Source organism: Athene cunicularia, assembly GCF_003259725.1.
Source record: "Athene cunicularia isolate RWA chromosome 1 unlocalized genomic scaffold, athCun1 chr1_part2, whole genome shotgun sequence".
NCBI classification, from domain to species: domain Eukaryota; kingdom Metazoa; phylum Chordata; class Aves; order Strigiformes; family Strigidae; genus Athene; species Athene cunicularia.
Genome location: NW_020799092.1, coordinates 38,915,277 through 38,942,929, shown reverse-complemented (window position 1 = coordinate 38,942,929; position 27,653 = coordinate 38,915,277). Strand labels below are relative to the sequence as shown.

General features: G+C 38.2%; 1 protein-coding gene across 1 annotated transcript in view; it reads left to right on the top strand.

The window, feature by feature from the left end:
• Positions 1 to 27,653, top strand: part of ACSS3 (acyl-CoA synthetase short chain family member 3) — a 147,854-nt gene that overhangs the window by 47,129 nt on the left and 73,072 nt on the right. The window contains exons 2-5 of the mRNA XM_026864053.1: positions 9,842 to 9,986; positions 20,376 to 20,564; positions 26,558 to 26,692; positions 26,985 to 27,125. Coding sequence (XP_026719854.1) covers positions 20,397 to 20,564; positions 26,558 to 26,692; positions 26,985 to 27,125 — 444 coding nt within the window. The 5' untranslated portion in view covers positions 9,842 to 9,986; positions 20,376 to 20,396. The remainder of the gene's footprint in view (positions 1 to 9,841; positions 9,987 to 20,375; positions 20,565 to 26,557; positions 26,693 to 26,984; positions 27,126 to 27,653) is intronic.

The window sequence follows — 27,653 nt, the reverse complement described above, 5'->3', positions numbered from 1 at the left end:
ACAAGATTTTTAGTAGATTTCAAGTAAAGCTGTGATATGTTTAATATTCTAAGACTAGATATTAAATTGGAAGAATAATTATATCTACTTATGTACCTTAGAAAGTACCAGTTACTACTACTCCTTCCATCACCTTTCAGGAAAATGGAAAAGTTTATTTTGACTTGAACTTAACTCTGCATACCACTGCATATCATAGAAAACTGTGACTGCCTCTGGTTTTTAGACATCAATGGTATACAGGACTGTGAAACTTATTTGTACAAGACTGGCAGTTTTTTGGGATGGAATCAGTCTAAGAGTTGGACAAAAGTGATTTAACATATGTACTAATTCTTTAACTACCATTTTACTTTGTGCTTGCAAAGGGACTCTAATTAACAGTTGAATTACGAAAGTTTGGAAGTCTTGTACACTAGGACAAGTCAGAGCATTTCATATACAGAAGGTGATATTTATAATACTTATCTGCTAATCTTTTTTCAACATACATGTATCTTCAAACATGCATGCAATACACTAAAGGATGCAGTTGTGGAAAAAATGCTTTTTTAAATGAAAGAAAGGCTTCAGCTAAATTATTTTGCAATTGCAGAAGTACCCAGGTCATGTTTCACAGTTTGTTTTTTGATAGATCTAAGCCTAGAAATATACCTATGTTTTTTAATTAACTCTACAGCTACAAGCGTAATTGCTACACACATTGCTTGACACTACTTCAAAATTCTTTATTGAGTATGAATTTCAGGAGCATCAAGTTTTGAAAAAAAAAAAAATCCATAGAGGGAAAACTAATCATTTCAGAAATCTGCTATAATGGCATTTGTAAGTGAACCTTAAATTACTAGCATGCAACTGGGAGAACTAGCAATCCCTTCTTTACCCTTTTAGCTATCAGTATGGGCTGTGATGAGTTTAATTAACGAAGTAGTTTCCACAGATACTCATTAGAAAAGTTCTTTCAGGAAACACATATTAGAATGTTAGCTAAAATAGAAATTTAATGCACTTCATGTTATGATTAAGTTCATTTGTATCCCCTACACCCCTCGTGTATCATCTCTAGTAGGACATATATTCAAAACAAATAACAGAATGTTCCAGAGAATACCAAAGAAAAGAAGAGTTACACCTCGAGAGTGGACATAATCTACCTCTAACAATATGATTTGGGGAAGTGGGCTTCACAAATCGATCTGAGGCAATTGATCTCTTGTTAAGCCCACCAGTTGCATGCCTCAGGTAGACAGTCATTGCACTGGATTCAGCCACACAATGGGCTTGTGAACACCCTTGTTCTGGTTTCAGCCCAGAGGGAAACTGAGGGCAACGCAGCCCTTCACTCAACCCCCCTCCCCTCAGGACTGGGAAGGAGAAAATAAAGCAGAAGGCTCTGGAATCAAGATAAGGATAGGTAGGGATGATTCAGCCCTTACAGTCATAGGCAAAAGACAGGCTTCTTAGGGGAATTAAAAAAGAACAGGGATACGGAGTGGGTCTCTGCACTGGTGCACCTTCTCCCCTTCCTTCTCCTTTCTACCACTGACCTCGATGTTCGCATAAGTGGTGTCCTCTCAACTCCTTCTCACAACTCCCACCCCTCCTCCCAGGTTCCGCTTCTTAAATACGTTATCCCAGAGGCACAGCCACCATCACTAATTGGCTTGGCCTTGGCCAGAGGTGGATCTACTGGAGCTGGGGAGCTTTGAGATGCTTATCACAATGGGTCACCCCCATAGCTACCTACCCCACTACCAAAAACCTTGCCACACCCACATAAACCCAGAACAACCCTCAAGTCTAAGGCTGTGTGTGCTAATTCCTGAGCAGGCACCAAAAAACCTAATCGTGTTTCCATAACAATTTTCAGTCAGAATCTTTATTTTAAGTCAAAGTTAGCCTAGCCATCATAAAGGTAGGAAAAATATATAATTCTGGGAGTATTTTTAAAATTCTAAGATAAGATAACTATGTGTGACCTGACTGGGAAGTTGTGTTCGTCAGGAACGTTTGTACAACACATGCAATACTGCCAGGCATCCAGCAATGGCATCTGAGTTCTAGGCTGTCATGGTGTCACAGTGTTTACAGTCTCTGCAAGCATCTCTATTTTTTAAATTTTGGTTAGTAGACTCTATTGACAGCACTTGTTCTGTCACAGTGGTTAAAGTGTGTGAGAATTTTTTTTTTCTTTGAGAAATGTATTTTTTGTTTTCTTGCTTTGCTGGCATGCTGTAGCCTTTACCTTGCAGTAGGGAAGTTTTCCATATAACATCAACTTAGTCCTTCAGGTGTTTTAGGTTTTGGGGGTATTAACTTTTTAGAAGGATCCTTAACTTAAACATTCTGGGAACTGCATTATGCTACTCAGGGCTGCATGCTATTGTGGCACTGACTGGAAGGAAAGAGAGGTGAACTGCAGTGCAGCACCGGACAGGGAGCTCACACAGCGCTGGGCTAAGAGCCTCTGCAAGCCATGAGAAACTCTGTCAGGTATTTGCCTCAGAAAGAGAAGCAGCAACCAGTCTTTATGCTGAAAGACTATTAGTTATTTTGAAGGTGACCTAAAAGTTCTGATGAACATTTGATGAATAATTATTATTATTATTTTTTATTTATTTTTTAGTCAGGATAAGACATTGATTTCATGTATTAAACCTACTATAGGGTTAAAAGTCTAGTTCTTTTCATCCCCTTATTACTTTACTTGTAATGTAATACATTGTTATGTTCCTATTTCACTAATTCAACAACAGTCAGGTAACAGATACCTAAGTTAGCCACGAATATAAAACATACACTAGAGTTCCCCTTAGCCATATGACATTTTTGTAATGTGATTACAGGAAGAATTTCCTGAGCCCTGTAATGGATAGACCTATTATAGCTCTAAAATAATTTCGTAAGGGACAAAACAATGTCTTTGAAACTCGTGTGTGTCTTAGCTGACTTGTGCATTAGAAAACTCTGAAACATTACCACCGAAACTCAGAAAGGGTTTCATGACAAGATGTGCAAAACAAAAGATCCATTACAGATGATGGAGGTCTTCTGGAAAACAGAATAAACTTTTATTCCTGGTACAAGCAGTACGCCTGATTGTATCACAGGGAAGTCCTCTCAAAGCAAGAATGTCTTTCCAAATAAATACCAGAGCGGTATTATGGCCACATGTCATTGGAATCCTTGTCAGTCTCAGGTCCTCGGTCGTTCCCTTCCCAGTCTCTCTCCGCCGCCGGCCGCAGCCAAGCGCTGCCGGGGCCGGGGGCTGCGGGTGTGCTGGGTGTGGGGGACCTGTGGGTGACACAGAACTACCCCACGGCGGATTTGGGGTGGTCACTGTGCCGTAGCTGGTGAAGGAGATGGCCTCAGAGCGTGGAGGAGTTTAATGATTACACTTGGTTAAGTTTAATGATTAAAAGCAGCGTGGATGAGCGTGTTGGGGTGAAAGGGGAGTTAGCGTGCACCGCGACCGGCGTGACATACACGTGGGTGTGATGTCTGTGCCTGTCTGGGTGACACGGGTGTGTGCGCCTGACGCTCCCCCGTCCGACCCCGTTCGGGCTTGGCTTGGAAAAAGTGAGTGCGGGAAACCCAGCATCAGGTGCCGGGGAGGTGCCTGATGTGTGAAAACACAGAGATGGCGGCTTTCAGCGTTGTTTGACCTTTGAAACTAACTAAGTCATAATTTAAAGGATATGGTTAAGGTAATGTTTGGCAAAAGCATTGGCATTGAAATACAGATATCCACGTAGTGAAGGGCAAGCTGCCCTAAGACAGAATGTGATATCCTTCTCATAAATTACTGGATATAATTTTCAGTACTTTCTCAAAGGTGATTTACCTGTTAAAATTCTGTGTTGACCACCATCACCTCTTTTTCAGCAAGTTTGCCTCGTGCTCTTTGATCTTTTCTCAAGGGAAAAGCTGGTATAGGATAAATAAGGCAATGCAAGGTGAGGGTCATCTTCGGTACACTGATGTTCTTTGCCATTTTTATATTTTTCTGGTTTCATTTTAATTTAAAAATACTAATTGTTCTCAAAATATAATTAAAAATATTAATCACTCTCACATCTGTCTGAATGAAGAGATACAGAACCAGTAGAGTGGAGCTTGTTTTCTTATTGGTGACTGATGTTATTGCTTGGCATCTCTAGTAGTGACAGTTGCTTATATGTCTTGAGCTGAATGTTAAACAGCCCTCAGGCAGGATAAATCTCCTCGAGTCAGCAGGGCTGTATAACTGTCAGAAGTCTTAAAATGGATGCATAGGGAGACCTGTGTTCCACTGACCTTCATTTCTAGGTCACGGCATTATTCAAAAATGGCAAGTATTATAATTAAGGACCAGTAAAGCTCTCTGGCTCTGGTGTTCCTGAACAGAATAATGAAGAAGTCAGTACAGTAGTTACTTTTTAAGAACTAAGGAATGGGAATATAATGGATGCCAATGACCATGGTTTTGCTATTAGAATCTGTCAAACAAACGTGGTTTGATTTGCTGAGCACAATAATCTTGCTTGCTGAAAGTTACGTGGTTAGGTCTTTGTAAAGCTTTGTGACTTCTCAGATGGAAGTTATTTGGTCTTACGGCAGGAATGACTGGATAAAGTTTATGGGCTGAAGTGAGACTTAATGTTCCAAGGGTCTTTTCTGGCCTCACTTCCCACTTGCATCTTTCTCCCTTTATGGATGAAGATTACCGCACACTGAAATTACCTCATTAATGTGGGCAAATACCTGAAGACAGGGTGTACAGAAGATGGAGCCAGGCTCTTTTCAGTGGTGCCCAGTGACAGAACCAGAGGCAATGGGCACAAACTGAAACACAGGAGGTTCCCTCTGAATATGAGGAAACACCTTTTTAATGTGAAGGTGACAGCACTGTCATAGAATTGGTCGTGGGGTCTCCATCCTTGGAGTTATTCAAAAGCCGTCTGGACATGGTCCTGGTCTGCTGGCTCCAGGTGGCCCTGCTTGAGCAGTGAGGCTGGACCAGGTGCCCTCCAGAAGTCCCTTTCAGCCTCAACCAGTCTGTGATTTGGTGGGATTATACAAAGATGCAAGTCTCTGAAGACTCAACATCAGGCCATAAATATTGCTTGGATGTCAGGTATCTGTTGCTCTGTTGTGGATAGTAAAACATTAAGCAATTCAAATTTGTGTAATCCTCTTTAATGTCTTAATGTGCAACATGCAATTTTATTTATTTTTTTATTGAAGTTCACCTTAAGTGGTAACAGGCTGTATGTGATGCTAGTGTAGTACTCTAATGCCTCTAAAGTCCCGGATAGTTACCAGCATTCAGTGTGCTTGGCAGGATGACAAATAGGTAAGTTCTTTGAGGAAAGACGGAATGTAAGAGAGGGAGGATAAAAGAGAGTCTTTCAGAGGACATGCTGAAGAGAAAACAAAGAGGATGGAACAAAAATGAGGAAGAGGCCACGCTTCCAAGGAAAACATAGCTTGCTGGTCTAACAGCGTAAAGATGTCATTCTTTAAAAACAGTCTTAAGAAGTTCATGTATGTGCTTCTTGAGTTAGAATTTATCTCCTGTGTCAAAGACATATTATTAGGTCAATTAATAAATATCCATTTATTTTCAATATCTTTGATTCTGGCTGCCAAATGTGAGACTTATGGAAACAGATACTTTTCATATATTTTCTGGTCTCATTTACTTCAGTTGAAGAAGTTGAAGGAGGTGGTTAATGTATTTAAAATGTAGCTGTAAGGCAAATGTCAATTCGTCCTTTCTAAATATCATGAGAGCGTGGAAGAAACGTGCTGTGTGCCCTAGTGTGTCTTCTTCAGTCTTTTCCATTTGGAAACACTGGTGTTACGTGAGTAGCTTGCAGAATGGTTTCTGAAAGGTATGTGATTAGTGTCACCATACCCTGACTCTTTTGTTGAAACAGTAATCCCAGGGTCCGTTGACTGTTCTAACCTGCATATCGGTGGCTGGTATGAGGCAAAGCATCATCTGGTTTTGCTCACATCAAAAATAATAAGAACAGCAGAAAAGCATGATTGGTCAAGAAAAGGATGAAGGAATTGAATTGTTTGGTGTATAAGCCAAAAAGGAGATGTAATTTTAAAATGCATAAAATTTGGCCACATAGTTGAAGGAAAAACTGTTCTCTGAGGTGCCTTTGAAGAGGTCAAAACTTGAAGTTTTAATTGCACCAAGGGAGATGTAGATTTTAGATGTTAGAAAGAAAAATCTTTTTAATGCTAAAGGTGGTGTAATGCTTGAACAGATTATTTTGAGATCTGTAGAATCCCAGTCAAAAAAGGTTAAAGCAAGTATTTATTTAGGAATGATAGAAACAGTTTTTCCTAACGCATGCAGGCAGAGGGCAATTTTGCATGTTATGTTTTTTCTCTAAAGACATAAGAGCAATATAAAATCACCTTCAAACTTTAGGAATGTTGAACAGATTGCTATTCAAATATTGCGTACAGTTTTTAAAAATGTGGGTAGATTAATTAACAATATTGTGGCAAAATATCTAATATTGTTGTAGTTTTGTCTAGCAGTTTATTGAGCTTCTGTTCTCACTTCATCTAGAAAAATAAAAAGAAAAAAAATGCAGTTGATTCCTGGGAACTCAGCTTGGAGGAGTATACGTACACTGCACGGCATAAAAGAATTTTAGCAATATACTTTTTTTACCGTTCTGGTACAAAATAATTTATTTTTTCTTTTGCATATATGCCAGCTTTATTCAGAACCTTTACCTTCTTTCTTTTTTAATCCTTAATTATCTTTGCTTCTGAGCCATTGAATGAAGACTAAAAATTGTCTCTGAATACAGCTACTTTGATTCTTAAGATAGCAGATAGTGTTGGAAATGAAAGCGTAACTTCTGAATATTCTTGTGAAATGAATTATAGTTATGTGTTGCCTTCTTCACTACTATACTTCATTACTAGCAAGTAGGCTGTTGTCACATCCATATAAATCTGAATGTAGTAAAAAAATTTCCTGGCTGTAGAGGGTAGATGTAAAGCTGTATGTAGTGGGAGTCCTGCTATGGAAGACCTAATTTACCAACTTGCCAAAAGGAAAACATGAAGAGAAGATCAGTGCTTTTGTGCCCTCTTCTACCCGTAGAAGGTTAACACAGTAGTCATTTTGAAGTATGATTAAAGAGATAAGTACATGTGTTTGAGATTCCTGTTTGTAGAACAACAGTCTGTGAGACTTCTGGCCAGGGTGAGATGGGAGGGGCTGCACCCCAGTCACAAGAGGCAGTAAGTCCTAGGTGACTGCTGTAGGCAGCTTTAAAGAGGCTCAAGGGGGTCTTAATGTGGATAACCACACTCAAATTATTAAAAAGGTGCCTTATTAGATCTAAGTTATGCATAATGTGGATTATCAAAGGCTGCTGCTTTTGTGAATGTACAGGAAAAAAGACATCAAAATGATAGGTAGTTACTGTAAGAATATAGATTTAAAATGTTGCTGTGAAGCAAGCTGTTTTGATATTATAACCAGTTTTAAATTCTGCTGTGAATTTTGACAGGAAGAACCATGTCATTTTTTTCCACCATAGCACTACTGGAAGGTAGGTGAGCTCTTCAAAGAGACTGCTAGTGAACTGAGTGTAGTTTAATTTATGTATTAGACTTGTTACTGTTTACTCTTTTTATTTGTTTTACTCTTCCTGTGCTCCATTTGTTGAATGTTTTTAATTTCTCAGCATTAGGAACACAGCCTAAAATAAGGTTCTTCAGACTTGGCTTCTGTTGGTAAGCTGCGTTGAGAAAATTATCTGGTTAGCAACAGATTAGCATTTTACCGTCCCTGTTTATTATGGCAAGATTTACTGGCAGCTCTTACAAACATCCTATAGATCCAGCTCTGATCTTTCTGCAGTCTATTGGAATATTTTCCTTTTGATTATAAACCTCTGTTTTAAATAGTCTTATGATGTCCTTATTCTAAAACTGGATCCTGGTGTCACGCTGCCGTTTCTTTCCAACTAAAGCTTATTCAAGCAAATAAAAGTTCCTCATCTCCTTGTGAATCACTGGATCGACAGAAGTTTGCAGTGACACAGGGCAGCTTTTCGGAGCCAAGCCGCTTTTATTTGTCAGCGGGAATGAGATATTTGAGCATGTCCTTGAGGGGCAGTAGAGAAGCAAAAGTCTTGCAGATGTAGTCATGGTAGCTGGATCTCTGCCTCTCTGATCCCATAAGAACCACCCTCCTGAACGGAGCAGCAAAGCTCTCATCACACTGTCCATATAGTCTTGTTTTTTTTTTCACCCTGCAGTCACATCTTTTTCACATGCAATTGTTAAAAAGTTATGTAGCAGTGTCAATGTTGCCCCGTATCTTTAGAAGAATCCAAGCTCCAGCACTTGCTCATGCTTGGACTGCTCTTAGGTGGTTATGCATAGTAGCCCAGGTACTGCGCTTCCTTGTTCCCTAGTTTGTATTGTTCTACAGTGGTTTGATACAAAAATCAATGGGTGACCTGAATCTTACGCAGCTTTTATGATTGTAATTGGACAGTTTCTCTCCATTACATGAAACAAGTCCCAGTCCTTTATTGTTCATACAGTTCTTTTATGGAAAGGGGTTTTTTAGTTGTTTTTGTTTTTGTTACAGAATGTTTTTGTTACTTTTCTGGTCCCCCACCTTCACCTTATTACTGGCATTGTAAAGGAGTCTCAATAAAAGATTGCTACCTCCTAAACATCCTAACTGGTTTTGGTTTAATAATTGTCATTTTTTGACAATGAAGACTATCCTATGGCATCTGTGCATATGTGTATATGAAGAATATATCAAATATCCTAATTTAGAGCAGTCATTTATCAGACAGGAAAGATACAGAAGGAAATACTCTTTAACTAGTAGTTCATTACTTCAGACCATTTGTTTTTATTTGTAGCTACATTATAACAATATTGCATTGTCACAGTCATTGTCCCCATAGAGCTTTTTGGAAACTCTCAACTGTTTTTTCTGTGTGTTGCTCTTCTTTTGCTACAGAGAGATATGTGCAGATAGGAAGACAAACACAAAGAGCATTATTTATAATGAACTTAAATTTTTAGATTCTGTGTCATCTGTCAGTAAGTAGTCATCTTCATATCTGGTGCCTTCTGTGTTTTCTTACTTGAGGATCATGCTGCATGAATTTTCTTTTTCCGTGTAAAATTACAATAACAATGAAACCTGAGTTTGTGTTTTCTTTAATTAGAAGATGAGAATTTTATGTAAATGTCTGTCTATTGAAGAGGCTATGACTCACATCACTTTACAGGGATTTTGAGTCACATGTAAAACACAGTAATGTCAAATGCATTATCAATGTCAGACAAATTTATAAGATTTTCTATCTGTTGGGATCAGTTTCATTTAGATACAGATGCTTGTATGCTTAATTTATTGCCAAGAGAATAAGAATATTTTGAGTCCTGAACCTGTTCTTCTTAAAAAGGGTATGTGTGCATACCAATACAAAGTAGTGTAGTAACGTATTTTCATAATGTCACATTATTTTATGTGAATGTATGCTTTTATCTGTGAAAACTTAGCTATAAAAATCAGAACGATTGATGAGAAGTAAGTTAAGACCAAGTTTAGCAGATGCTTAGTTAAATTAATTAAGGTACAGTACTTTCACTATTTTCAATAATAGGCTTTTTGAGTAAATTGCGAGGATATAGAATAAAAAATGTATTTCTGAACGGAGTAGAAAGTTTTATGAGCTGTATTTTAATTGAATGTTCTCATTCCTTAAAAAACCCCCATAAAATGCAAAAAATAGTTTTATTAGCCTGGAAGGCTAGCTGTTACATACTTCAACTTCTTTTTTAGGTTTGTAGGTGGAGAGCTGAATATCTGTTACAATGCTGTAGATCGTCATGTTGAGAATGGACGAGGAGACCAGATTGCCATTATTTATGACAGTCCTGTAACAAATACCAAAGAGAAAATAACATACAAGGAACTTCTTGAACAGGTATGTTTGAGAATAACCTTGTTACTGAAAATGGGCAGTAAATATTGAATAGCAGGTAGATACTAGAGGGGTAGAAACAGCCTACCTTCCTAGTTGATTCCCTTTGCTGTGCTTGATATTGATTTATAAGCTTCATACCTGTTCACAATTATACTGCATCTAAGAGGTTTTGATCTTCCTCTAGTTCTTTTTCTTCTGCGTTTTTTTTTTTTTTTCCTGGTTGGTTAAATTTTGAACTTTTCTCTGTTGGATTTCTTTTTTTTTTCTCCCCATAACAGTTCGTATTTCGATTTAAAAGGTAAAGCAAAGTATTAGTCAATTCATTTGACAGTTACTACAATGAACAAAAGTACAGTTCTGTAGAAATGAAGATGTGCAACTTGGCTATTGCTGCACACAATTGAGTGTAAATCCAAATGAAATTTAAGAGAGAGTATCTCTATAGAAAGCTGTGTCACCTGCCCTGTTGTAGGCTGTAGTGGGGGGTGCTGGAGACCCTGCACGACTTTTCTATCTGGGAAGTCCATGGATTTCAACTTCCCCGTTGTTTGAGGTAGTTTACCCCCAGATGGGGTTGTGAATACCCAGCTCTGCCTCAGCCCATTGAGATTTACTCACTGTCTGACCATGGGCTGTTGCCACCATGGGTGTTTGCAGTCTCCCCCATTCAAGGTTCTCGGCTCTCACAGCTGTCAGCTGGTGGTTTGCCCTTGCGCTGCTCCTCTGTTTAGCTGACTTTTCAGCCACGAACCCCCAGCAGTGCTACAGGCTTGGGGAGGAGTGGTTGGAGAGCTGCCAGTCAGAGAGGGACCTGGGGGGGGTGATTGACAGCCGGCTGAACAGGAGCCAGCAGTGTGCCCAGGGGGCCAAGAAGGCCAATGGCATCCTGGCTTGTATCAGCAATAGCATGGCCAGCAGGGACAGGGAAGGGATCTGACCCCTGTCCTCGGCACTGGTGAGGCCGCCCCTCGATTCCTGTGTTCAGTTTTGGGCCCCTCACTACAAAAAGGACATTGAATGACTCGAGCGTGTCCAGAGAAGGGCAACGGAGCTGGTGCAGGGTCTGGAGCACAGGTCGTACGGGGAGCGGCTGAGGGAACTGGAGGTGTTTAGTCTGGAGAAGAGGAGGCTGAGGGGAGACCTCATCGCCCTCTACAGCTCCCTGAAAGGAGGTTGCAGAGAGCTGGGGATGAGCCTCTTTAACCAAGTAACAAGTGATAGGACAAGAGGGAATGGCCTCAAGTTGTGCCAGGGAGGGTTTAGACTGGATATTAGGAAGCATTTCTCTACATAACCGGTTGTTAGTCATTGGAATGGGCTGACCAGGGAGGTGGTGTTGTCCCCATCCCTGGAGGTGTTTAAGAGTCATGTCTACATAGCACTGAGGGATCTGGTGTAGTTGGGAATGGTCAGTCTTGATTAATGGTTGGACTAGATGATCTTCAAGGCCCTTTCCAACCTAGCTGATTCTGTGATTCTGTGACTTTTTTTCTTCCAGTTATATGTAACAGTTGCACTTAGTAATGTGTACAAAGAAATGTTGGAGTCAGACTCATATTCTTCCTTAATGTATTTCACTGTGTGAGATGCGTTTCAGTGAATGGAACACACTGACGCTACCTCAGATGTGCACATAGTGTCTGGAGTAATGGAACCTATGGTTTAAAATGTGAAATGAGGTTCACAATACAGCCCTTCAGTTTGTGAGGGTTTTACTGCACTGTTTCAAGAAAAAAGCAGTCATACAGCTACAAAAAATTATAAACCTCTACTGCACTCTACCTTTTAAGGAAAATATAGAAGACATTTACTCCTCACCAGTCTCACCAGTTTTCTGTTGATTTACCAAGTCCAAAAATGAACTTGGAAATTACCACACAGTATGCTGCAGCTAGAACAGCTAGGTTCAGCGTTTTAAGAAATCAGAAGACTTTAAAAGGGCGCGACTCCTTATCTAATTTATTATTCAATATATGCATATATTTATGTATATAATGTATATAAAATTATAATTATATATTAAATTTTATGTTGTGCCATATAAAAATATAATATATACATAATATACACATGAAATAATATACATATATGAAATTGATTTATACATACATATCCATATATAAATGCATACTTGTTTTATTTTAATGAAGTAATGCAACATTTTAATGTAAATTATCTCAAGTGGACTCTCTCTGTAGAAATTTCCTTTGAAAAGTAGCCTTTGTTTCTCTTTTTAAGCTTGATGTTGTTATTAAATCTCCTAAATTGGTGTCATTGTCCTCCCTGTAAGCGTATTAAATGTTTTAGGATATGGCAGATTTGTGCAGAATGAGGAAATTAGTTGACATACGCATCCATTCCTCCACATTTCTTCTTAGAGCAGCATTACCAAGCCGAGTGGAAGAAGGGATTTAAGTTTTCTGGGGGTATGTAGCAGAACTCATTCGGAAGTTCATTATAATCTTGCTGGTAGCTGAGTCCTATCTAAATACTGGTTTTGAATTCTCTACAGTTTGTTGTTCTTCTTAATCAAAAAGGAATATAAGGGAAAGGCAGGATTTGAGATTAATACCTTATATGTTGAAACTTTCTAGTCCTCTCTTGTGGAATAAATTTAACTTGGTTTACCTGTTAACTAATGGATACCTGATAACAAAGGTATTCACAAAGAGATCTGCTGAAAATGGAAGAGACATGGGCTGGTGTATTTTGTGTCATGGGTCTTGTAGGTGCTAGGAGAGACTTTGAGAAAAGGCCTACGAAACCCACTGTGGAATGTGGGTGATGACGTTTGGCTCACAGCCCTCGGTCACTTCTTTGTCACTGTGTTCTCAGTCTGGTCAATGTAACCTAAAAGTTCTATATCTTGTCATTTTGAAATAGACTTTGAGTGCTGTGACTGTTTCATTGTAGACCAGTACGAGTGCAGATCAGACATACAACCAAAGTTGACAAACTTCCTGACAGGGAAAGAAGCTTTTTGCCTTCTTTCCTGACTTCCTTTCCCAATTTAAAATAGCCTTACAGTGTGTATCTGTGCTCAGCTGTTGTTTGGACTGTCCATACCAATAGATGATTGGTAGTCTGTCTGGATAGTGTAATGAGGGTGTCTTTTCAGAGAGGCTGCCTGTTCAAAATGTCTCTGCAAGAGATCAGCACTTGACATGGTGGAATTCTTTCTGGCTTTTGGTAATAAAAGTGGAGTTTATAGATGGATTCACCAGAAGGTATGTAGGATAACAATGAGACACAGGATGGGAAGATGCAGAGTTTGGTAGCAGGTTAGATCATTTGTCCCAGGATCAAACTCGTGGTAAGGATGAAAAAAATGACATAGGTGCTTGGCTGGAGATAATAAGGCTTCTTAGGGAGGGTGGGATAGCTTGAGCTGTCTATTCAGGAAGCCTGTTGTATTCAAATTAACCCTATCCTTTTTTACTTAATTGCACTGCTGTTCAGATGCGAGAGCTACAGTAATGCTGTGATTTTGAAATTAAGCACTGCTAAAACTCTAAATAATTGAGAGAAATGTTGGAAGCTTGTGGATATTTAGTGCCCAACCTGTGGGAAACTTTTTTTTTTTTTTTGGCAGAACTGAAACAGAAATATTTCAGGACAATTTCAGCAATTCTTTATTGATGGAAATAATGTCAAGATCAGTTTGTGTTGATATTCTGTACCACTATTCTGTCTTCATACTTGGAAAGTCTTGGGAATTAGAGTTAGTTAAAGTGAAGTTGTATGTAGTGGATGCAGTTGCCTTTTAAGTGTGTTAATTATATGTTGTTATTGCAGATTAAATCTTCCAAATGGAGAGAGGAGGAATTTGGCAAATTTAGGATATATAACAGTCTTCCAGAATGTACTGAATGGACTTTTTTTCTTTACTGATGCCTGTTATATATGAGGCCTTTAAATAAGTTGGACAGAATGTTGCACTGAAGACCATGAAATGAGGATGTAGGTGAAAGTTTTGAGTATGCCTTGAGAGATTCTCTAATTCCAGTAATGAACTGGCAGGAAAAGATAAGGGAGACACAAATTCTGTTATAAATATTTCTGAATCTGTGTATTATTAGGAAAATATAAAGATACCTAGAAGAAATAAGGAGCAATGGCTTTTAAAAACAAATTTTCTGATTATGTTGGAAAATGCTGCCATTTTCAAGTTAAGGCAAAGATTGTTAGGTAGGTGGAAAAATCCCTTCTGTATACATCATTGGGTGATTTCTGTATACATCATTGGGTGATTTCTCTAGAATGTTTCACTTGCTAAAAAGAAATCTCAAGAATGTGAGTCATATTATTTGCAGTTGTTGACACTTGACGGATCATGTACACAAAAGCAGTATGATTTCTTTTTTGTAATTCCTTCCAATAACAATGCACAGTTAATATGCTGAATTCCGTGCTATAATAAATAGTGTGCAGTAACATGATGGGATTAGTAAAACCAACACCCCCTCAAGTCTCTGACAGCATTGAATGTTACAAAAACATCGATGAGAAAGAAGGGCTTCAGTTTGTCAGCAATGGGCTAGGATGTAATTTCTTCTGTAGGAAGGTTTTTTCCATAATCATCCGCCCTAAAAAATCTTCTTCCAAAATTTGGATTTATTTGCTGTATCTGTCTTCCTCTGATCATATCTCCTGTATGTGACAGAGGAGTCACCCAGTTTGTTCTGTTTCTAGTAGTCTTTCTCATTCTTCATGCTTTACTCCATCTTCTTTCTTTGTCTTCTGCCTTAAAAAACAACCAGTTCCTTCTTACTAGAAATAGTGACTTTCAAGATATTTTTTTCCAGAGTTGATTTTGAATCAAAACTAGAACGCAGAAAATTCTACTGGTACTGATAATCCAACTTTTTATCCTCTTTAGTAAAGCAACGTTATCTTGATAGAACTATTAGACTACTTTGATGCTGGATTTCCTTATCTTATTTAAATCTCAAATGGCATTCTTCAGTGCATGTCCTAGAAAAGTTTAACTGCAATGTCACTGGGGTAGCTCTTCAAAAATACCAATATTAGTATTCTTTGAAGGATGAGACTAATCAGGAATTTACAGAGTGTTGTCTTGGGTTTTTCACATTTCAGGCAAAAGACTTCCAAATGACACTAAAAGTGTGAAGAAGCAGCTGGATCTTGATCTCCCCTGATTGAAGATAGTTACATTGCGGCATGTCAACTTCAGCAAAGCCTACAGTAATGTGTAATTTGGTGCAGCTTGGGCAAATGAGTGAAGCAGAGCCATGCTGAATTAACGGCTGAGGCTCCTGACATTTCCACTACATGTGTTTTGTGAGCTTTACATTGGACTAGGTTTAGGTTCATCCTTTGAACCAAGTATCCCATAGCTCACTTCAAAGACATCTGAACACAGCTATCCCAAAAATCTTTGCTGCCTTGACTTGTGGATTCCTTTAGGAAGTACCGTGCTCACCCTTCTCACTTCTGCTTGATTTCTCTCCCCACTCTGAGTGGATGTTGTCCAAATAATGGCCTTTTAGGAGAACATAGATGCTGTAGGAATTGTGCAGAATACTGTGGGCTATCCTTCACAATTACCAGAAATTCCTTCTGAGGGAAGTGGCTGTCTGGAACCCATCTCTTGTGTGCAACCAGTCTGGAACCCATTCTCTTTCTCTGCAACCAGTGTCCTAATTCTACCAGAAACCTAAACTACACTCAACATATGTACAGGAAAAAGAGTATGCACACTTGCGCATGCGAGCATTCAGACCACTGATTTTGCAGTTCCTGTTGCCTAACATGGCAGAGAGTGGGCCAAGGGGATATTCTGCATGTTGTTTTGTGGGGGTAATCTGGAGGTTGCAGGCATGTAAACCTGTACAGCATTGTTGTCATTCTTTTCCCTATACTCTGCCCCAGGACTACTGAATCTGGGATCAACGTGGATGAGCAGTGGGCTCGGTGGAATGCTTTCCCCTTCCCTGACGATCTGTTCAAGATCTCTGTGATAGGGACATATGCACTGTGCCACCTCTGAAGCACGGTTTTGCCACCTCATCAAGAACATGGCCTTCATCTATTTGAAGTGAATGCAGCACCACTTGTCAGTCCTCTACCACTTGGCAGCAGGGTTGACATTAGCAACAGAGCAGTGCATCTGCTGGAGAAGCTTTTGCAGCAGTAGGAAAAGGAGGAAACAATTAAGAAGAGTAATAGAAGAGTGAAGAGGTTGATCAAAGCGGGGGGAGTAAGAAGGCGTACTTCCTTTAGTAGTCTTGGAAAAACAAAACAGTGGAGAAGCTGAAGAGCGCAAGGTGACTTGCTGCCTTTGGTTTAGAGGAATGCCTATGTGTCATGGCTCTTTTTATACCATGAGATGCACTTCCAGGATTCTCAGGAGCTCTCAGTATTTGAAGAATGCTTTTGTGTTTAGCTTGCATTGAAGTCCTTGACACAGGTACGATCCAGTCATTGCTCAACCCAGGAAGGCTTGAAATTCCTGTTTTGAGCATTTTGAATGGAATTTCTGTTTTAGTATCTTCTAAGAACTCTTCTGACATGGACTAAAACTACTTTTTGTAACTATTAGGGACAGCCAGGTGATTTACTTCAGAACTGCAGTACTTCCCCAAACCTGAACTGCTAATAAGAAGTAGTATTTGTTTGGTGTCGTAAAAATAAAGCCATGCTCACTGGGGGCTTGCATTTGACAGAAGTGTAATTTATGCTCGGATGTTCAAAGCTGAAAGCCTACTTGAGTTTCTTATTATATCACTTGGTCTCAAGTGATTTTATTACTGAAGTGTCAAATATATTGAAGTGATAGAGCAATCTTAAAACTTGAAGAAAAGTGGAGAAATAGCATGCTGGTAGGAAAATAACAACTGTAAAATCTTGAGTGATAAAGTACGCTGTCTAAATGTAAACCATAAATGACAACACACAAAGTGGAAGGTTTCATGGCTTTTAACAGTTTAATGAAATGTCATTACTCACTATTCCTCCCACCCCTTTTTAGAAACAGTGACTGCTTGGATGTTTCAGGGTTTACACATCAATCCTAAGGTCAGTGTAAACCTGCTTTTTGTTGTTCTTTAGTCTTCCAAATAGTTGCAGATAGAGGCAGTGTTTTATTATGTATTATGTAGTTGAAATGTTCCCTGGCTGTCAGAAGGATGAGGGAAAGGGCAGACGGGAAATCCTAGATACCAATGTATTGTACTGGGTTATTGTCTTCAGTGACATTAAGCTCTCAAGGTTGGGGAGGTTAAGTGAGACAAGTGATTACTGGGTTTCCATGGAAGACATGTGGTTCCTGTCTGCAGCATGGTACATGTATTCTGCTTTAAGTACAATTTACCCGTGATAGGCTTCAATAAAAATTACTTAAGTACATGCAGATCTCGTTGCTATCTCCCTCCTATAGCCACGTACCAAAGTTATATAGCTTGTGTACAGGCACTGGAAGTCTTCTGTTATAAATCACAGAATCATCTAGGTTGGAAAAGACCTTGAAGATCACCTAGTCCAACCATTAACTTAACACTGACCATTCCTAACTACACCAGATCCCTAAACGCTGTGTTGATCCTACTCTTAAACACCTCCAGGGATGGGGACTCCACCACCTCACTGGGCAGCCCATTCCAATGCCTAACAACCCGTTATGTAGAGAAATGCTTCCTAATATCCAGTCTAAACCCCCCCTGCCACAATTTAAGACCATTCCCTCTTGTCCTATCGCTTATATCTTGGTTAAAGAGACTCAACCCCAGCTCTCTGCAACCTCCTTTCAGGGAGCTGTAGAGGGCAATGAGGTCTCCCCTCAGCCTCCTCTTCTCCAGACTAAACACCCCCAGTTCCCTCAGCCGCTCCCCGTACGACCTGTACGTACGTACGTACGACCAAAAAACCTTTTTTTGGTTTTTTTGGGGGGTTGTTTTTTGTTGGGTTTTTGTAGTGTATGTCAGTTTTATAGAATATTGATAAGTATTAATAAGTCTAGAATTAAAGATACTTTATTTTGATAATGGGTAACATGTAAGAGGTCTGTTACAAATAAATCATATACGTACCTTAGTTTGTGTGAGTTTTCAGCTTGGTATGGTGATGACTTTACCTTCTAAACATGCTCTCTTGTGAAAATAACAACAGGGATTTATGCAACGTTTATGAAAAATGAAAGGTACGCTGTTATCTTCTGATGCAAGCGTGGATGCTTGGGGCTTCTAAATTTCAATTTTCTTAAAGCCTCAGGAAGAAGTGTAGAAATATGCATAGTCTGATTGTGTATGAGCTGTGTATTTAATGCAAACACAGGCCAAATGCTTTTGGAGCTTTTGTATTTTACTCTCAGGTTGCTGAAAGTCTGAACATGTGTTCCTACTGAAGAGAGCAGCAGTGGATAATGCTGTATTATCCTCTTTGGTATGTGTATCAGATAGGCTTCCAGGACTGAATGTAATTGCCCCAAGTTTTCTTGAGTATGACCATAAAAGAGCCTAATGCCTATAAATCTCACAAAGTAACAGTGGTACTAGCATTTAAAATATTATCCTGGAATAAGGTAACTCTTTAAATAGAGAAGACTCAAATATAATGAATAATATAAATGAAAGTAAACATTTCAAAGAAAATGTACCCTCCTGACTAGCTCATCCTTGAAAAAGAGCATCCTTCCCCCCTGTCCTGCTAGTGCAATGTGTATTATTGGCGTAGGTGGCTCCCATTGCTTGCATTATTTGCTGTATCACTGATAACAGCTCTTGCTGCTTTAGAAGCTTGGGTATTTTCCATTCTATAGGCAACATCCCCCTGCTACGCTCAGGAGTTTGTCTCCCCCTTTCCTTTCTCTCTGGTCTAATAGTACCTAAAGAGTCTTTTACGAGACTAAATTTTACTTGAAACTTTATCTATGTGATGTAATGAATAGATAAGGAATAATGCAGTACAACTATGATGTGAGAAATTCATATATGAATAGATTCATGTTACATTGATAGTAAAAGAAATGGGAAACTTCTTAAGTTTATTGTAGTATTTTCTAGTGAATGGTAACCTCTTAAATAATAGTTTTACTACCATTTTACTACTAGGTAAGAAGGATTCTCATGTAAGACAGAGCAGCTCCTTTGTTCTGAAGTTAGATTTATATGTCTTTAGATATCCCAAGAACTTGCTAGAGGTTGTAACTTTTTAGTCTTATCACTAATGTAAAACTATTGCAAGCAAAGCTCCTGTTGTAGTTACATCTGACTGGCATGTAAACATGCTTCTGGAGTATTCCAGGTCACAACTTCCTGGGATGTTTCTATTTCCATTCTGTTTCCTATTAGCGTATTAGTCTATTTTGTTTCTTCTTAGTCTACAGTTTTTCCTGTTAACCTGTTAGCCTATGTTTTGTGCATAATTACACATAGTTTTACCTCTGTTACTTGTACACCTCTACACACAGATGTCAAACTGAACAATTTAAAGACACTGAGCAGGTTTAGATACTGAGTGTTACACAGCTGTCAGCTTCTGCAGCTCGAGAAACCTCTGATGGCTGAGTTCATTCTGTTGCTCTTGGGGAATTAGTAATTTACTTTTCCTTCAGAAGATGCCACATTTTCATGCCACAACAGGCAGGTTGGGACAGGTGCACAGTGCTCGTCACAGGCTCCCATGCTCACTCTAGCAGAACTTACTATGTGTTAAATTGTCTGTCCTGGTGTACTAATGAATTATTCAATACTAGTTTTGTGACAGAGTACTATACACTGTTGAGGTAATAAATGTTTTCTCATGGTGATACAGATGGCTAACATTGCTGCTGGTCTATCTCATTTCTTGAGTTCCAGTCCTTTGCTGCCATGCATAATCTGTCTTCAGGCTTCTGCATACCAAAAATTGAAATCTAAAAATGGGAAGAAAAATTACTTCTTAAATCTAAACATATTTCTCTGAATTTGCATTTACATTTGGTTAAGAGTGTAAGATTTCTTATCTCAGATATCTGAATTTACAACACTGTAGTAGACCAAATATTACTATATATTGATTTGCGTTTCAAACTTAATTAGTTAGGACAGAATATTCATTATGAAATGCCCTGTTTGCATCCATTCTTAAAAGCTAAAATTGAGAAGTGTAAGCAATTATGAGTAGGTAGAGTGTCATTTAAAAATTGGCAAAATGTTGCTATTGATTTATTTTGGCTCTAATGTATAAAATAATTAGCTGCAGTCCCTTCTCATTTTACAAAAGAAAAACACAAAAAGGAAATTGTCCTAAATTTATTGAACCTGGATTGCGTCACTCATCAACTGTCTGTCTCCTTAATGCCCTGCATCTACTGTTTGTGTGAAAGTTGTTTTTTTTATGGGGCAGATCTGGAGAAACTTTTAATATGTTGTGAATGTTTTGTCAGTACAGGTCTCCAAGTTAGCTGATGTCATGGTCAGACATGGTGTGAAGAAAGGAGATCGTGTGGTCATCTACATGCCCATGATTCCACAGACAGTGTACTGTATGCTGGCATGTGCGAGAATAGGAGCCATCCATAGCCTGATTTTTGGTGGATTTGCATCTAAAGAGCTTTCTGTTCGCATTGATCATGCAAAGGTAATACATATTTGGAACAAGAAACACTATTGCATTAGTTATTCATATGACATTGTCAAAAACCTGTGTTTTTTTTTTTTCCCAGAGAGGATAACAATATTTCTCTGTGTGCCATGCAGTCTCAATTTGTTTATAATACCTAACATTGCAATATGAACAAAGTACTACATCTTTGCTGAGGTTGATACTTTTATAGCAGACATTGAGATATGAATTTTGACCTCTTTTTTAAAAAGCATAAATTTAACATGCTGCTGTCTGTTTAGAGCATATTTTCTTCTCATGTTTGTCAATATTTTTTTACAAATCATCACCTTAAAACTGGCTTTTCACCCAGCATTTTCCTCAAGTGTATGAGGAAAATTCTGCCAACCCTAGATGGCTTCACTGTATTACTTGATGTTTAGACATATTAGGTAGTAAATATTTTTAGCTATATATCTATTTCATCTATGAAATCAAGACAGCTGGGGAACCAGTTGCCTTAAGTAAGTGACTCTGCAGAGAGCATAATTAATAGAGGTGAATGCTTTAAAGGCTTCCAAGTTCGGCACAAGTTGAATTTGTTTATAAAACATTAAGTAAGTGTTTGTAAGTAAAAATGCAAATAGTACTTTAACAATCTATTTAGTAGTTTATGCGTGCATATTAGTAACTTGTGTATGCGTTAATTTCAAACCAGCTAACAATGTTTGCGTTGGAAGTTTCTGTTGTTGTTTTGTACCAGTGAACAAGACAAAAATCTTTTTTATCTTGATCAGTCACCTGGATCATCCAGACCATCCCGTGGAAGCCATCTATCACTGAATCATGCTGTTTAGATGTATAAGCCAAAACATTATGCAGCGTAAAGTCCACTGGATTTGTGGAAATTTTACTTAGGTTTTGTGTATAGAAGTGCTTTTTACATCGCCAAGGCTGTAAATAGAAAGTTGAATGCATGTCCTTTCCCTGTCTTGATGTTTTAACAAAGAAATTAATAAAATGGCTCTAGTGGTTTGTAGGAGTTGTGAGAAAAAGCTGGGAGAAGGCTAACAACAGCTCTATAGTTTTTCCTGTCTTTCTTCCCACTCCCCCACTTTTTTAACAAGCTATAAAAATTAATTTTAACTCATAGAATTAGGGAAAAATAATGTAGAAGAAAAAATTATAAACTTAAAATGAAGGTTGCTACAATACAAGTCATCTAGCTTATTTACTTTTAGAATATTTTGCAAATATTAACTAGTTAATCCCAATTGATTTTCTCTAAGCAATGAAGGGAGACAGCGCAGTGATCATAATCCTTGCTTCATGCATTAAAAAGAAAACAGAGAAAGTTTAAGTGATTTACCCAAGGTCACATAGCAAGTCTTTTGAAGGGTTAGCTATAGAACTACTAGCTGCAGGCCATGGATTAAATCCTAATTTACATTGCCTTTTTGTTTCTTTAAAAGGCAGATCTAAATATTGTGTATGATTTTTGGTCCATCTGATGTGTAATGAAAGTGTAAGTCAATCAATCTAAATTTCAAAACATGCCCTAGTTTTGCAATGCAATAAAGCTTTCTTGATTCTTGTTGAATTACACACTACTGATATTATCTTTAAGGTATGTATATAAGTAGCTGTGGTAGATGGTATTCTGCTGAACTCAGAAGTTAATTGAAGCACTTAAAAAAACCCCTAATGCTTCCTATTAGGCTTTTATGTGAATTGGTTTAGATGCTGCAGTACAGGACCTAGTGTTGGTAAGATTAATTATAGAGTTAAATATGTGCAATGCAAAGCCGGCTGTGAGATGTTTTTTTGAAAGAAAGGTCAAACTTGACATTTTATTGGAAGATCTAAGTGAAAGAAATAACAAGCACTTTCTAGTGACTATGAAAAGGTACGTATACTTTACCAGTTTACCTTAATTTATCTTGAATTTTAAATAGATCTGGGAATGCTGCAAAGTCCTGCAGCTAATTTCTACTTTTGTCATGTACTGGCAGTTACAGATAATTCTGTGTTGAATTGTGATGAAGTGGTGCAGAGCATGAGAACAGGCATTTCTTGTCATCTTCCCTTTCACCTGAATCTGAGAATATATAGTTTGCACCATTGAAACAATAGATACTTTCATATGATAGTTTGGATTGGAAGGGACCATTAAAGGTCATCTAGTTCAACCCCCCTGCAATGAGCAGGGACATCTTCAACTAGATCAGGTTGCTCAGAGCCTCATCAAACCTCACCTTGAATGTTTCCAGGGGTAGGACATCTGCCAGCTCTCTGGGCAACCTGTTCCAGTGTTTCACCACACTCATTGTAAAAAATTTCTTCCTTCTATCTAGTCTGAATCTACTCTCTTTTAGTTTAAAACCATCCTATCCTTTAGTTAAAACCTGTGTCCTATCACAACAGACCCTGTTAAAATGTTTGTCCCCATCTTTCTTAAAAGCCCCCTTTAAGTACTGAAAGGCTGCACTAAGGTCTCCCCAGAACCTTCTCTTTTGCAGGCTGAACAACCCAACTCTCTCAGCATTTCTTTATAGGAGAGGTGCTCCATCCCTCTGACCATTTTTGTGCCACTCCTCTGGACCCACTCCAACAGGTCCATGTCTTTTCTGTGCTGAGGGCTCCAGATCTGGACACAGTACTCCAGGTGGGCTCTTACGAGAGCAGAGTAGAGGGTCAGAATCACCTCTCTCGACCTGCTCTTCATGCTTCTTTTGATGCAGCACAGGATATGTTTGGCTTTCTGGGCTGTGAGTGCACATTGCCACCTCATGTCCAGTTTTTCAGCCACCAGTATCCCTAAGTACTTCTCTGCAGGGCTGCTCTCAATCCTGTCATCCTCCAGCCTGTGTTGTTACCAGACTTGCCCTGACCCATGTGCAGGACCTTGCACTTGGCCTTGTTGAGCTTCATGAGGTTTGCACGGTCCCACCTCTCAAGCCTGTCCGGGTCCCTCTGAATGGCACATCCCTTCCCTCCAGCGTGTCGACTGCACCACACAGCTGGTTTAAGAAGTTACCCTCAATGCATTTCAGGAATTTCCTGGATTGCCTACAGCTAGCAGTGATGCTTTTCCACAGGTGGAAAAGAACGCTACTTAAGAACAATATGCTTATATGCTTGTTTAATAGGGTAGTTGCTATGTCTTCAACAATCAAATTTTCTTCTGCTTTTTAAATCACAGTAATTGTATAACAATTCCAGTGGACTTTTTAGATTTTAAGTCCAAACCCTGCAAAATAAAATACAAGTGATGGAGTTTTTCAGACATGTATTTTTGAAGATGCTTCACTAAAGCAGTGTTATGATTTGCAAGTGAACAGTTCTCTGTAATACAAAATGTACAAGACACCCAAGTTACTCAAAGCTGTTACTATCTTTCATTGAGGTGAGAAATACTGTATTCCTCACTTATTTACAGTTGACACATTTGGAAGTTTTAATAAGATCTCCTCAAAAAAATGAGCTCATATTTTGCAATAATTTATTCTGAATAAGACATAGTTCCTGTGCATACATATGACTATGAATGGTTACCCTTACTTCTTATCATAAGATGATCAAACCTTTTGTGTGATTAGGCAGCAGGTTCAGCTGCTGATACTTAGGATGCACAATTGCCTTATAATAGTTGCAATCCAGTCTTGTCTTGAAGCACTGTTTATTTTTAGAATATGTACTGTAGATTAGAAGCACTTTCTTGTGTTTTATTTTTAAATACTTGTAGAGTATGGTTCAGGTCTTTCTTTAGAGCTCTGTGTAATGTCTGGCAGAACTTAACGTGCATGGCAGTCTGACATGGATCTTCTAACCACAAAGTCAGTGCAGTACCGGCAGGTACAGCAGAACTATATAATGATTGCATAAGCACTGGATTTCTGTAAAATCCATGTCACTTCTTTTAAAGAGGACTGAGGCACAATGAAAGTGCAGCAGGTTTGAGCATAGCCTTGTGATCAGATGTGTGACTGGGGCATGAAGAGGAGAGAGCTTTGTGTGTTGAGTAATGAGGGCCTGAGTGCTGGATCTCTCAGTAAACTTCTTCATGACACTCCTGACATTCTGTGCCCCAAAGCTAGTTGGTTTTCAGTTTGGGTTTTTTGCAGCTTTATTAGCTGGCCCAATAAAATGTATTTATTGCTTTTTCTAAACTTTGCCTTCTATGCTATTAAGAGACTATAGAAGAATTTGTAGTAGTAGTCTTTACAACAGAATAAAATTGTTGGTCTGGAACTGTTGGGCCTTGCTTTATCAAACCTTTTCCACTTTTTTTTTTTTTTTTTTTTTTTTTTTTTGAGAGAGCTTGCTATAGCTGGCATTCCTTTTCCAGCAAACCTTTGAACTTTCCTGGTTTTCCTTCAAACTAGGTCTAATCTTACCATGCAGGACTAAATGGAAGACTAAAAGAGATGGGAAAAGAGTGTATAAAAGTACTGTGTATAAAAGCACAGCAGAGATGCCGGGGAAGTAATGTCAATAGACAGAGAGATAAAACACTAGAGAACAGCAATTAAAGCCAGCAATGGACCTTTGATTTGCATGGAGTTATCCTTGATACTTCCAAGTAGCAACCCTCACTTAAGAAATACATCACCAAATCAGTATTGCTTATTTTCAGACTTCCTTACTGCATACAGAGCATTTGATGAGTAGTGGTGGCACCATTTAAAAATGACTGTAAATCTGGTGTTGACAACAGTCTTTCCTCTTAACAATTGAATAGAACTGTGTTAATATCTTGCATTAATTACAGTCTAATTTCAGGGTAGCTCCCAGCTGAAGTTTCAGTTTAACTGCATTGTATTATATAACCTTTTATTAAAATTGGTGCATCCCAAAAGAGAAAGATGACAAATACTGAAATTTTAAAGCTCACCTGAAATCTTTTTTTTTGAATACACACTAATTAGCAAACTTCCCTGAATGGCAGATTTGGACAGGAAACATTTTATTACTGCACAACATAACAAATTAATCTGGGCTTTCTGTGCTAAGTTTAATGCAGCCTTAACTGTGGCATTGTAGTTTGTGTCTGCTTATGACATTTGTGCTAATGAATACAATTAGTAAATTAGCTTGATCAAAATGGGGAGCGTAAGTCCAAAAGCAAGGAGATTGAAGACTCATTCTTCTCCATTTAAAATGTGTTCTAACATGTAGTTTCGTCGGTGCTACTTTTTCTTTTCTGGAATACAAGAAATAAAAATTCTGATCTTGGGACATAATTCAAAGTAGTTTGTATGCAGATTTCTTGACTTAAGAAATCTTACATAAACCTGAGGTTGATATAATGACAAAGATGCTAAGTCCACATTTGGAAATATAAATTTTTGTGAAAACCCCAGAACTATGGAAATCTGATTTTTAATGATTTTGCATCCTGAATCCTGAAACCATCACTTGAAAGACTCTAGCTTTACTTCCCTCATGTGCCTTATGACTTTAGCTTATTGTCTTCCTGTATTTCTAGTTTCCTGTCATCTCGCTTGCTGCCTTTTTCCTATTTCTCTTTTCTCTCCAGTGCCATTTAATTGCAGGCTCGAAGAGAGCCAGCAAAGTGAAACAGCTAGTTTTGAAATATGCCATTGGGTGCAGGCAGATAATTAGAAAGCAGGCTAAATAGGACAGATAATTGTTGACATCACTGTACCACTTTTCCTTTATGAAGGGGCTAAGATGGACATGTTTTTTTCTCTCTGTTCATTAATCTTTGTACCACTTATAAGAATTTAATGCTGTTGATTTCTTACTCAAGTTTGGTTGAAAGTGGTGAAGAGTGTCAGAAGTTATTAGAGTGCTCCTGAACAAAAACCAGATGCATGGACAGCATGATCGCACAAGCCTGACTTCCTTAGAAAACTGATCTAAACCCTTGTCTCTTATTATATGAAGTTAGATGTTATACATTGAATATCATTAATCAAAGTATCTAATGGAAAACATGTTATTAGGTTACATAGATATAATATATTGCAAATTTATCTATTAACAATCTAACTTCTTTATTTTAGCCCAGACTTATTGTAACAGCAAGTTTTGGTGTAGAACCAAAAAGAAAAGTGGAATACATATCTCTCCTAGAAGGAGCCCTGGCAAGGGTACAGAGAAAACCTCATAAAGTTCTCATTTACAAGCGACCTAATTTGGTGAGTGTACAGTTGTTGTGCCTTTATGTTAACTTACAGATGTATATATAGTGAATGTGTCTTTTCTCTTCTACAAGTAAAATTTTTAGTGTATCTGTTGTAGTTTGGTTTTGAATTTTATGTGAGAAATTTTTAAGATTTAAATAGTAAATAGATCTGAAGCAGCAGAGAGATTACTGTACAGAAAAGTGAATAGCACTGTAAACAAAATTGAACAGTGCATATTTTTTGACCTAAATCTATGTATTCCATCTGGCTTTCTTTTGATGGTTTTCTGTTTTTCGATGGGCAGGGCCATGTTCCTCTTGCCCCAGGTCGTGATCTTGACTGGGAAGAAGAGCTTGCAAAAGCACAGTGTTATAAATGTGTCTCCGTTCCCTCAGACCATCCACTTTATATTCTGTATACATCTGGAACAACAGGTTTGCCCAAGGTAAAGGACTATCTGTAGTCTAAGTGTCTGTGACCAATCTATTTGCAGTTCCACTTGAGAAGATACTTAATTAAAAGGATTGAAAATGTTTGCCAATGCTATAAATGATAAGCATTGCTAGAATTGGTTTAATCTCATTTATTCACATTTCACTACTTTAAAGTCAGTGACTAGGAATAAATCATGTTTGTTTGTTTAAATAGTAGTAAGATAAACTGCATTTATTTAAAAATGTTTGTATAGTATAAACTTCTGAGGACAGCAGAATGTCTTTTATCCTTTAATTAATGTTCTGTGTTTTAAGTGTTACAGATAAACAAAGTATAGTCACTTAATGGCAAGATTAATTAATACATCACCTGTGTGACAGCATTTATTGCTGAATAGTCTTTGCTTATTCATTATTTACATATTATCTAATCTTCCCATAGATAAGATGTAGTGCATGACATTACAGATTAAGTGAAGTTAAGTACTGAACAGTTCTGAGAACACAACTCCAATGGAAATGAAAGTTTAGTCTGAGTC